This window comes from Mesoplodon mirus (assembly GCF_964341445.2).
Source record: "Mesoplodon mirus genome assembly, chromosome: 12".
Taxonomy (NCBI): domain Eukaryota; kingdom Metazoa; phylum Chordata; class Mammalia; order Artiodactyla; family Ziphiidae; genus Mesoplodon; species Mesoplodon mirus.
The window spans coordinates 31843867-31856353 of NC_138988.1; the positions used below are offsets into that span (position 1 = coordinate 31843867).

Genomic DNA, 12487 nt, shown 5'->3' on the forward strand with positions numbered 1-12487 from the left:
TTTTTATGGGGTTCAACTAGGGGATACAAAACTTCAGAGGTTCAATGATAGGATCATAGTTAAATTACCATTGTTGTATTAATTTTAAAAAAACTAAACCAAGTAAGTCAAAGATGCTTTCATGAACTCTGAAGATAAAGAGAATCCATATAATCTTACTTTCAAGATATGGCAGCTCTGGGCTTCCCTGGTGGCGCAGTGGTTGAGAGTCCGCCTGCTGATGCAGGGGACACGGGTTCATGCCCCGGTCCGGGAAGATCCCACGTGCCGTGGAGCGGCTGGGCCCGTGAGCCATGGCCGCTGAGCCTGCGCATCCGGAGCCTGTGCTGTGCAACGGGAGAGGCCACAACAGTGAGAGGCCCGCATACTGCAAAAAAAAAAAATATGGCAACTCTTACTACCATTGTTGGAAATGACTGCATTAGGAATCTAAAATTGCCTAATTTTTGCTAAATGGGTTAAATAAAGATTTGCAAGATTGCTTGTTCTTTTTTATTTTTAAAAGAAAACATTAACTTGGCGATTTGGCTTTTTTTTTTTTTTTTTTTTTTTTTTTTTGGTGGTACGCGGGCCTGTCACTGTTGTGGCCTCTCCCGTTGCGGAGCACAGGCTCTGGACACGCAGGCTCAGCGGCCATGGCTCACGGGCCCAGCCGCTCCACGGTATGTGGGATCTTCCCGGACTGGGGCACGAACCCGTGTTCCCTGCATCGGCAGGCGGACTCTCAACCACTTCGCCACCAGGGAAACCCGATTTGGCATGTTTTTACCCCAAGAAATTATTCTTTTTCTTCAGTCCTGGTGGTAGTTTTTTTGTTTGTTTGTTTTTAAATTAAATTGAGAAGTTTCATTTTTTTCCAAGTAGAAGTGAGTAAATGCTTTGGGAAAAAGTATAAATTGAAAGATAATCCCTAGAATGCCTTTCACTGTGTTTTAACATTCTTTGAAAACAATGCAAACTTATAAAATCACTATCACTGTCCTAATTTATTGACATGATCAGTACTCTTATGAAATACTTGACATTATACTCAGTGCTTACTGTTTACACAGATGTTAAACGTAGTGTTGATCAATCAAAAAGAGGTCTCTGTGACCCTCCCGTATTATACAGAACAGTTGATTATACCCACAGATTAAAAAATACTCTGTCAAATAATTGTTAAGTATGTTAACAGAGAAGCTGAAGAGGGATTGTGGTTCCCTTAAAGGCTGACTAGCACCATCAGAGTTGAGCATAGAACCATTTTCTGTTTTCTGTCCCTCTGTTAATAGGCTTTTTTGTTGTTGTCCATAATATTCCCCATTGTCTTTTTTCTCAAATCATTCAGTTGCTTTTCTGTGGTGGTATTTTGTTACATGTTGCTTCCATGGATTCCCCCCTTTACCTTATATATTCTTCAATGAAAATAAAACATAAGTGAAATGTTAATTTTCCAGAGTATCAGTGTCTCATTTACTGAGACTTCATTTTCATTAGTGTATACACAGAATTATCTCATATGTAGTAATAATTATTTCCAGATATTTACTGGGATCAAACTGCCTTTTTTTTTTTTTTTTTTTTTTTTTGGCCACGCTGCGCGGCATGTTGGATCTTAGCTCCCCAACCAGGGATCAAACCCGAGCCCCCTACATTGGAAGGATGGAGTCTTAACCACTGGACCAACAGGGAAGGAAGTCCCCAAACTGTCTTTTAAAGTCCATGGGACATGTAGTGATGTCCTCACTTTCATTTCTGATAATGGTAATCTGTATCCTCAGTCTGGCTAGAGGCTTATCAATTTTATTCATCTTTTCAAAGAACCAGCTTTTGGTTTAGTTGATTTTCTCTATTGATTTCTTGCTTTTAATGTCATTGATTTTTTTTTTTTTTTTTTTGGCCGCACTGCGTGGCCTGCAGGATCTTAGTTCCCTGACCGGGGATTGAACCTGCCCCCTGCAGTGGAAGCGTGGAGTCCTAACCACTGGACTGCCAGGGAATTCCCACATTTAAATGTTTTTGAATTATGTTTGGAAAACTGGTTGGCTATTAGGAAAGATTTTCCCTCTTGAGTTGCCATGTGGGTCTTATGATAAACTAGTAGTGCAAACTTTTATCTTTCATTATATATGGGTTTTGGTTTTGTCTCAGCCTAGTTTGTAGGGAATTTCTGCCTGTATTTCATAGCTGGAGAATGTGAGATCTAAAGGTGTCAATTTCCACCAGGGAGATTTTCCCACAGTAGTGTTCTTTGCACTTCTCCCCCTTACGTTGCTCAGAGATCTATCTTTGGACTGAAACCACCACATTTTGATGACTCAAAAATGTCACCAACCAGTAAAATTATTGAAAATTTGAAACAACTGATTTTAGTTTCTAGAATTTTAAAGAACATCACATAGCCAGAAATGATTTGTTCACTAATGAATTATGAACTACCAGTTTGTCTGTAGTGGCAACTGTATAAGAATTCATTTAACAGGATAATATGTTCTGTAATAGTCTTAGTAGTTTGTAATTGATAACGCAAAATTTTCAGAATGTTAATTCCTATAGCAAGAACTTGTAACATCATAAAATGTGGTTCACCAGAGTTGCTACTTTCCATATTTTATAATTAAATGTACTAAAAAAATCTAAATGTAATAGAAAAATTCAATCACAGAGATGGCTTTAAACACTTAAACATTTCTGAATAACACTTTATTCTAGCTCATATACAAGGACATTTTGGTATGCTATTTATACAGTTGTCTTAGTGTTCCCTACATTTGGACTAATCATACTGACATCTATATGCTAGAGATTTGACCAAAGTATATGCACTTCAAAATAATATTCTATATTGTAATATTCTGAAATGCCTGTGTACAATCTGATCATTGTTTAGTCAGCAAATATCAAATTTAAAGTATCAAGATGTGGAATGTTTGATAAGTGTTTAGAATTTTTCTGACCAGAGTTCCATCTACCTAGCTGTGGTGTTAAATACAGGACCTGTATGTTTTTCTCATGGGCATGAAGATGTCAATGTTACACTTTTTTCTTTTATGTTTCTCAACTTTTTTGCTTAAACTTTTTCTCTCAACTTACTATAGTAAGTCCTGTCAACATGTTTGTTTGAAAGCAAACCAAAACCAAATATTAAAACGGAAAAAAAAATTGCAAAAGAATCAGATTCTGGCTTCAATATATTATTTCTATATTTGTAAACTGATGTTAAAAAATGCTCTCAAGATGCTTTTTAGGAAGGCACAATTTGGTAGCATCAATTTTTCACTTACAGCTTTTTCTAAACAAGATCCCAAGAAACTGCCACCCTAATTTTTCCGGCATGTACTTTTTAAGCACTTCAAGGTTCAATCTGAAGTGCAAGTAAAACCCTCTCATTCTCAAAGTTACTAAGAGTAAACAATACATTGGATAGTGAGCAGAATATGAAAATACAGGTTACTTTGTCAAAAGATGAAAGTTCTTATGGTATTGGGTTAGAGACTAAATGTGGAACAAAGGCCTTCATGACTGGAAAATCGGAGCTCTTGAAGTGAGCTCTAGCTATCTAAGCTTAGAAGTTAAATGCAGAAAAACGAGAACATTTTGGTTCTTTTGAACAAGAGCACAACAGCTAAAGCATTACAAATACGGTATGGTGATAACTGGGTTAGAAAAACTGTTACTACTCTAGGCTAGACTCTAATCAGTAAAACTATACTTTGTAATTTTCAAGAGTTTAGCTTCATATTTAAAATTTTTTTACAGTATGTAAATAATTACATATACAGTGTTCTGTAACTCAAACTATAATGCTCAAGTCTATAAGAAGTTTATTCGAGAGATGCTCAAAAGCCCTACTACTCTCCCTTTCTCCTATTTAGAAAAACCAACAATTTTGAAAACACTTGTAGCACAGAAATGCTCCATGGTTCATCCACAACTGCAAGCCCATATCAATAGGCAGTTTCTCGTATCTAATGTATTGTGTTATAGTCTCTAATATCATATGTCAAATACCCTGTTGATTTATGAACATTTTCCATGGGCAAGGGTGTTAAAGACAACAGGATCAAGTTGACGATGTTATTGTTCACTTTAAATACTAAATTAGGCTTGCATACTGAAAGTTAAAATGAGCTGCAAGTAAGAATGGGAATATAAATAGGTCCATTTGTACCATACACTAAAAATTAAAATCCTAAAAATAAGAGAATGAAGATACCTTATAACTGAAAAATGAGAAGCAATAGGAATTGGTAATGGTATATTTTAATTTTTTGTTAAAGCTCTGAAGTTGTATTAAATTGCTAACCAAATTGAGGTAGAGGTAGACCCTAATGTTATTCCTTCCATGTGTCACAATAAGCCTCTCACTTTAACTTGTATGCGCTTTCCCCCTAATTATATACACATGATTTAATTTGAAATGTGTGTTATGATAGAAAAATTACAGGATCATTCAAATGGTTTTTTACAAAATTCTTAATTACTAGTAAAAAAAGAGTATAAAAAGTACCCAATGTTCTTCCTGCTGGTCATAAATATATTTGTTTTTCCTCCAAGTGTAGAAAAAAAAGGGTAGAGAAACTATATTATGCAACCATTATGATAGTCATGTAATGAAGACACTAGAACATAACTCGTATGGTAAGAATATTTTACCTTAGTGCCTAGTTTTCCTCTTTGAAGGTTACACATAGCTTTGATTCATATTAAATTTCCTACTGAAGCAGATTTAAATTCCATCAGACACAAATCTATTTCCATTTTAAATCACATACAAGTGCTAAGTGATCAGAGGGATGGGAAACACTAGGTAAGGCCTGGTGGGTGGTAACTTCTTCATGAGTAGGTAATGGAATCACCTGTTCAACCTCTAAAGCATTTAAGTCAATGAAAATGTAATCCAGACATCCATGAAAGCCACCAACGTAATTTGTGTAAGCAGGTTCACCACAAGCACTTTTCAGTTTGAAGAAATGGGTAAGAGACATGTTGCATCGTTCCTCTTCCCCATTGGAAGTCCAGTCTTCATGATCCTCTGGAATATTGCCACTGATGACAAAGTGATACATTCCTGTTGATGGGGTACTATTAAAGTCCCCACAAAATATAACTGGTATTCTGGGATACAGATCACAAGAGACGTGTCTAATGTGAGCCAAGGCTACTGCCATTTGAATGAGACGAATGTACCCACCTGTGAATATAAAAAACATTAATGTTAAGTACTTTCTAAAGTTGCCTTTAAGTTAAAAAACACAAAAAACTCACAAACCACAGTATCTGGGTGACATTCAAGATACGTATTTGTATGTGTGGGGAGGAACTGGATGAAGGTGGTCAAAACGTAAAACTTCCAGTTATAAGATTAATGGTATTGGGGATGTAATATACAACACAATGGCTATAGTTAACACTGCTGGGTGGTATATTTGAAAGGTGCTAAGAGAGTAAGCCCCAGAAGTTCTCATCACAAGGAAAAAAACCTTTTGGGGGGTATTTATATGAGGTAATAGATTTTAACTAAACTTATTGTGATAATCATTTTGCAATATGTATAAGTCATTATGCCATACACCTTAAATTGTATAGTGCTGTGTGTCAGCTATATCTCAATAAAACTCAAAAAACAGAAAAAGATGTATTTGTGTAAAACGGCTTTACCGACGTTACGTTACCACGTTCAAGCCACTTGAGAAAACCAATAAAACCTACCTTTGGGGTGCCAGTAGAGATGGGTATTAGCAACACATATCTTTTTAGAAGAGTCCTTTGTAGACTGAAGAACAGAAACCTAAAATAAACAGAAAATGCCAAGTTCAGTTGCTATTTCCCAATCTGAATTTTTTTTTAATCTAAAACTATATGATGAACTGACATTTTATTCCATATGCCTCCCTGCTGATGAAGTATGGCTGAAATTATGAAACAATTTTAAGTTTTGGAATATAAATGAATGGGATTCAGCATAACATTTTAGTAACAGTCCAATACACAGAGATAGCATGAATACATTTTAGATGACAACGCTAAGGTTGGAGACCGTGTTTTTATGTGGGTAAGCGTGGGCTTTGGAGTCAGGCAGAACTAGCTTTGAATACCCACTCTACCATTTACAGCAGTGTGACCTGGAGAGGGACACTTCTTTTTCCTAAACCAGCTTCATCATGAGTAAAAAAGAGACAATATCATCCACCTTAAGGAGGACATTTAATTGTATGGATTCAATTAAATGAGCTTACTCAGAGGTGCATGAGACACAGTAGGTGCTCAAAAAATGGCAGCTGCTCTTACTATGAACAACACCAACTACCTAAAAACTCTGGACAACAGAGTTTTAGGATAACATCTATAAAATGGGTACAGGAGGATTACTATGAGCCAAAATTAAAATAACAGCTAATATTTACGGAGCACTTTGTACAACATGCCAGAGACTTTAAATTCTTTAAAATGTGTCAAAACCGTGTTTGGCAAGTACTAAGAAAATATTAGCTATTAAATTATTGTATTTAGCTAAACACTAAATCATAAGCACTATGAAAAGTTCCTGTTTGTCTTGTTCAAGGCAACCTATAGTGTGCCTGGCGCATTACAGGTACTCGATAAGTATCTGCTCAATGAAAGGAAGGCTAAATTACGTGCTGAAGATACAAGAGCAAACACCTTTCAGTAAAATCTGGACTGTTTCATCTCTATAAGCACCCCCGGCCCCGGCGCCCCTTCCAGAACGAGTATGTAGAGACTGGCGGAGTTACTCTACCTGAAGTACAGAAGATCTCTGGAGCACCCTCTCCTGCGCTGACGGGTACAAAGCCAGTTTCTCCAGCAGTTCTTTGTGAAGTGGGTCAGACTGCAGGGCTTCATGGAAAGCAATGTCATGCTGGCTAAGGAGGCTGAACTTGGACTTCCGGTAGAAAGTGGCCAGGCCTTCGTGCTGCTTGATTCGAAACACGCCCTCCAGCCCAAAGGCCTCCAGGGCCGGCACCAAGCTGTCTGTAAACACGTTGCGGTCAACTTCCTGCAAACAGATGAGGTCGGCGTTGTAGCCCGTGAGTTCCTTTTGGATAAGGTTCTGGCGGTAGTCGAGTTCCAGGGCGTAAGGGGCACAGTACGGGTACAGGACAGTCCGCGAAAACTCAGTCTGGGCGTATGTGTCGGCCAAGATGTTGTAGGAGACAATGCGGATGAGAGCGTCGTCCGTCACCTTCTTGGTGTACAGATGCCGGTGGTCAAAGGTGCAGGTGCCGGGCCCGGCCTCCACTGGACACACACTTTCCAACTCCCGGCTTGGCCCGAAGCGCTGCCCATTGCCTGGGGTGCAATGAAGTTTGAGCCGTAGCCCGATGTCGGCATTGGACGGGGTGTAGACGCGCTCGTCCACACCCGTCTCAGTCCAACCAGGAGAGGGCGAAGAGGGAGACAACGATGAGGGGCCTCCGCCCTCAGGTTCCGCCGCTCCGGGTTTAGTTTCCTTGTACCAGCGGAAGAGGGAGCCGGCGGGATCCCCAAATTCGACGCCGAGCTTGGGGCACACCGGGAAGCCGGCCATGATGTAGCGCGGCAACTGCAGCTCGGTGAAGGCGGGAGGGTTGCGCTCCACCTTGTACTTGACATCGCCGATCTGCAGCACCGCACCGTCCTGCCAGGCGTCCACATTGAGCACGTCTTCAGCCACTGCCTCCTCCCGGTAGTACAGCTTCACCACGGGTTCGCAGGCTGCAGCCGGCTCGGGCCCAGGCCCCGCACAGGACACGCCGCCGCTTGCGTTTGGCCGGTTCTTCCTGCTCTTCTTGGCGGCGGCCGCCTTCGCGTGGCCTTTGAGGGCATTGGTAGCGATCCGGCTGAGGGCCCGACCCAGCGGCTCGCTCTGGTCGCGCTGCATGTTCTTGTGACTGCCGTCGGCCAGCGCGAACGACAGACTTAGCTTAGGCTCCGAGGGCACACAGCGCACCACAGCGCGCTCCATCGCACCTGCCGCGGTCTCAGTCGCCGCCTCGGCCCGACTGTGCCGCTCCACCGCCGTACGGACCCCACGAAGCGCGGCGCGGGCGCCTGGGAGCCTCCACATGAACCTGGTGGCCCAGAGGCTGACGAGACCTGAGGCTGGGCGACCGCTAAGCGTTAGGTAGAAACAGAAGAGCCGCAGCCGCCGGTTCCGGAACCCATTCAGTCCCTCAACTTCCGGCCGGCGAAGAGAGGGCGCACTGTGCTCCCGCCACGCACTTTCGCCAGGCCCGCTCACCAGCTCCTTTTTTCCATAGCCACTCCTGTCTCTAATCCATCCCAGCTTAATTTTTATCTACAACCAGAGTCATAAGGCTGGAAAAATGAAGAAAATATAGAAGTTCCAGAGGGAAATATTAGACTCCATGGTTTTATCGAAAGTGCAGTTAGCGGGCGGAAGCGAAGGCGCGCCCAAGACGGAACTGGCTGGGGTGGTGTCATGGGTTTCGCTTCCCCGGCGGAGGCTGGCGCAGTTCCTGGTTGTTAACCCCGTGCTTTCTGGTGCTGCCTGGGGCTTCCTCGCGCGAGAGCGTAGGGAACTCCACCCGGATTGCCAGCCTGGCTTCGGGTGTGGAAAGTGTTGCTCACTTCTCCACAGCGTTCCCGAGGCTACTCACCCTCTTCCGAGGTGTGGTGGGTTCACCTCAGGCCTAGCCAGCGCCGACGCGCGGAGCAGAGCTTTTGTGGTGGTAACTACGAACGATATATAGTAGCTCCCAGTTAGTGAGCGGTGACTGTGCTAAAAACGTCATTTACGGATGTGAGGACCAGAGACATTAAGTTACCTGCTCCAGACCAAACAGACATTGCTGAATGAATGACAGGAGACTGAGAATAGCCAGTAAGTAAGAGGATATGAGAAATGTAGCTTCTTTGAAAGCCAAATGAACAAAGTTTTCAAGAAACAGATTTTGTGTTGAATATAATTAATACTCTGTGATTAACTGAAGAAAAAACTCTTTAAGATTCAAAGAACAAACTGAGAATTCGCTTCTCTCGACAAGTGATATGTTTGTATGTACTTTCCCGTCTCCTACAACTAGAATGTTTATTTATTGGGTATCTAATAATAAGCCATACCCTTTCCCCTGGCTTACAATGAGGAAAATAAGCCTTTTCTAAAAGAAGGATGAATTTTGCAGTCATTTGAAATGTATATTCCTGTCCTCCCCTCTCCCCACGCAGCAAGCATTTGACAAGGTAACTGGATGCCTGGTGGTATGTATGTAATCTAGGGTAAAAGTCATTACACTGTATCAGTTGACTTAAGAAAATAAGTCTCAGTACTCCAGTTCATAGTATCATAGTACCCACATTGGCAAGTATAAATTTTGAAATGGCATTTTTCTTCATGCATCTTGGCAGAACTCAATCTTAAATAAGCTGAAAGATAAAAGCCCTATTAGAAAATGTGGGAATTCCCTGGCGGTCCAGTGGTTACACTTCGAGGCTTTCACTGCTGAGGCCCAGAGTTCAGTCCCTGGTCTGGGAAATAAGATCCTGCAACCCGCTCCGGGAGGCTAAAAAAAAAAAAAAAAATCCTATTAGAAAATGACTTTCCTTCAAGCAAGCTGATCTAATTTAACTTTGTAGCACTGTAGCAGTCTTAATCCGAGTTTGAGACACATGCCTTGAAGTGTCATACTTTCTTTTAGGGTTTTTTTTTTATATTTTAATTTTTTCAAAGAGTAAAAACATATTCGTAGTGAAAAAAAGGTAATCTTCCCGCCTCTGACTCCTATGTATGCACAAACATTTATGAATTTATACCCTTCCCCCCACTTTTTTGCACAAATAGGAATGTAGTATATCCATGGTTCAGTACCTTCCTCTTTTCATTATCTTATATTATCTTTTGTCAGTTCTTTCAGGAGAAAGTATCTGCAGGTGTTCTGAAAGTGTCACAACTTCCCAAAGAAACTAACACAACAATGTAAAGCAATTATACTCCAATAAAGATGTTAAAAAAAGAGATACCATTAAGAAAATGAAAAGGCAAGCTACAGGCCAAAAGAATATATTTGCAAATTATCTGATAAAGGATTTGTATCCAGAATGTAAAGAACTCTTACCCCTTAATGATAGAAAGGGAAATATTCCAATTTAAAAATGGATAAAAGATCTAAATAGACATTTCATCAAAAAAGAAGATATGTTAATGGATAATAAGCACATGAAAAGATATTCAACATATTTGCGTTTAGGGAAATGCAAATTAAAACCACAATGAGATACCACTATATGCCCATTCAAATACCTCAAATAAAAAAGATAGACAATACCAAGTGTTGGCAAGGATGTGGAGAAATTGGAATGCTTATATTTTTCTGGTAGAAATGTAGAATGTTTCAGCCACTTTGGAAAACAGTTTGACAGTTTCTTAAAAGATCAAACATACACTTATCATTTATCCCAGCAATTCCTACCAATGAGAAATGAAAATGTATGTTCATCCAAAGATTTGCACCCAAATGTTCATGGAAGGATTATTCATAATATCCCCGAACTGAAAGCAATCCAAATGTCCATCAGCTTGTGAATGAATAAACCAAATATGATATATCCATATAATGGAAGACTATCCATCAGTAAAAAGGAATGAACTTCTCTCACATACTACATATAGATGAACCTCAAACACATTATTAAGTGAAAGAAGCCAGACACAAAAGACCACATAATACATGATTCCATTCATACGAAATTTTCAGAAGTTGTAAACCTATAGAGACCAAAAGCAAATCAGTGGTTGCCTAGGACTGGAGGTGAGAGTGAGGATTGACTGTATATAAGGTCAAGGGAACTTTTTGCAGTGATGGAAATTTTTTAGAACTGGATCTTGGTAATGGTTGCACAACTGTATAAATTTACTGAAAAACCCAGTGAATTGTATACTTTAAAATGGTGAATTCTATAGTATGTAAATTATACCTATTAAAAGCTGTTTGAAAAATGATGTACATTGTATTAGTTAGGATCTAATGAGGGAAGCAGAACCAGTAGATTATATATATACCCTATATGTATCCATTGTTTGTATGTTTATATATAGGGTTTCTTACAGGGAACTGGCTTATGTAACTGTGGGGGCTCATGAAGCAAGTCCACAATCTTTAGGGGCAGGCTGTCAGGAAGGAAAGAGCCAGAGAGGGGAGAGCACCTGTACACCTACCTGCTGTTTGGAGTCTAACTCAGGGCATGTCTAAAACTTTTAAAAAGGACTTCCGCTGATTGAGTGAGGCCCACACAGATAATCTCCCTAGATTAACATCAATTTACAGGGGACTTGAATTACATCTGGAAAATCTCTTCACAGCAGCCCTAGATTAGTGTTTGAGTAACTGGGAGAAGGTGAGTGCATGATATAATACTGTCCTCCGTTCAATTCTGTAGTTTAGCCTAACCAAATTGACATGTCAAAAAACCATCACAGAAAGACAAATATCATATGATATTGCTTATATGTGGAATCTGAAAAAATAATACAAATGAATTTATTAACAAAACAGAAATTGACTCACAGACATAGAAAACAAACTTATGGTTACCGAAGGGGAAAGGTGGGGGGAGGGATAAATTAGTAGTTTGTGATTAAAATATACACACTACTATATAAAAAATAGATAACAAATAAGGACCTACTGTATAGCATGGGAAACTATACTCAATATCTTGTAATAACCCATAATGGAAAAGTATCTTAAGAATATATATATATATAATTTTTTTAAAAGACATTGTGACAAAAAAATCACAAGTGTTTTGTTTTCCACAGAAAGATAGTTTGTTTTCACAAGCTAGGAGGAATTTCAATTTGTTCATTCACCGACTCAAATGACATTTTTAGAGGAACAACTGTTTGCCAGACACAATAGTGTAAGCTGTACTCTCATTAAAAAAAAATTCTTTACGTGCTGATTGGCACATAGAAGATGCTCAAATATTTGTTGAATGAATATGCCATTAATACACCACCAGGATTTATTTATCTACCAATTTTATTTATGCACATGGTATTTGTGTAGGCTATTATCATTTACATGGAGTATCCATTGTGCAGCCTCAAATAGCAAAGTTTCACATTTCTCTCTTCATGCATACTCAAAAAATTTACACAGCTTAAATCTTCTCTGCCAAAAATTTTCTGAAAGAAGTGCTGTCTAAACAAATACTGAATAGAGAAACAAGATAAATGAAAATCTTGATTAGTTATAATATTTACAGGGAAGTCGCTATGGGGACACTTGAAGACTTGATCCTCCTTGAGAGTGTTTATATAAATATATTTTCCAACGGATCCAAATTTCCAGTCTTGCAGTTTTCTACAATTTGAAGATCCTGTTTCCGTGCCCTTTCTAAGGGAAGAGGGTTAGGTAAAAAAGTCTCATTCACTGACCCTCCATTTACTCGAGTAATGAATTATTGTTGTGACAGGTAATCCTAATCTGTGGCAGCTCAGCAACTGCCTCTCCAGGCAACATTTGCCCAGTCTCCAGTTGCG

The 12487-nt window shown here is 39.7% G+C and overlaps 2 protein-coding genes across 3 annotated transcripts in view; one reads left to right on the top strand and one right to left on the bottom strand.

Moving 5' to 3' along the window:
• Positions 1-3160: 3160 nt before the first annotated feature.
• PDE12 (phosphodiesterase 12) lies at positions 3161-8153 on the bottom strand. Its single transcript, XM_082639581.1, has 3 exons — positions 6743-8153; positions 5695-5773; positions 3161-5176 (listed from the first exon to the last, which is right to left on the bottom strand). Exons 1-3 carry the CDS (start codon positions 8048-8050, stop codon positions 4734-4736), a joined length of 1830 nt encoding a protein of 609 aa, XP_082495707.1. The 5' UTR covers positions 8051-8153; the 3' UTR covers positions 3161-4733.
• Positions 8154-8293: 140 nt separating this feature from the next.
• The window catches only part of DNAH12 (dynein axonemal heavy chain 12), a 219961-nt gene continuing 215767 nt past the window's right edge, over positions 8294-12487 (top strand). For both annotated transcript variants that reach the window (XM_082639578.1, XM_082639579.1), the window contains exon 1: positions 8294-8827. The gene's annotated coding sequence lies outside the window, so the exon portion shown is untranslated. The remainder of the gene's footprint in view (positions 8828-12487) is intronic.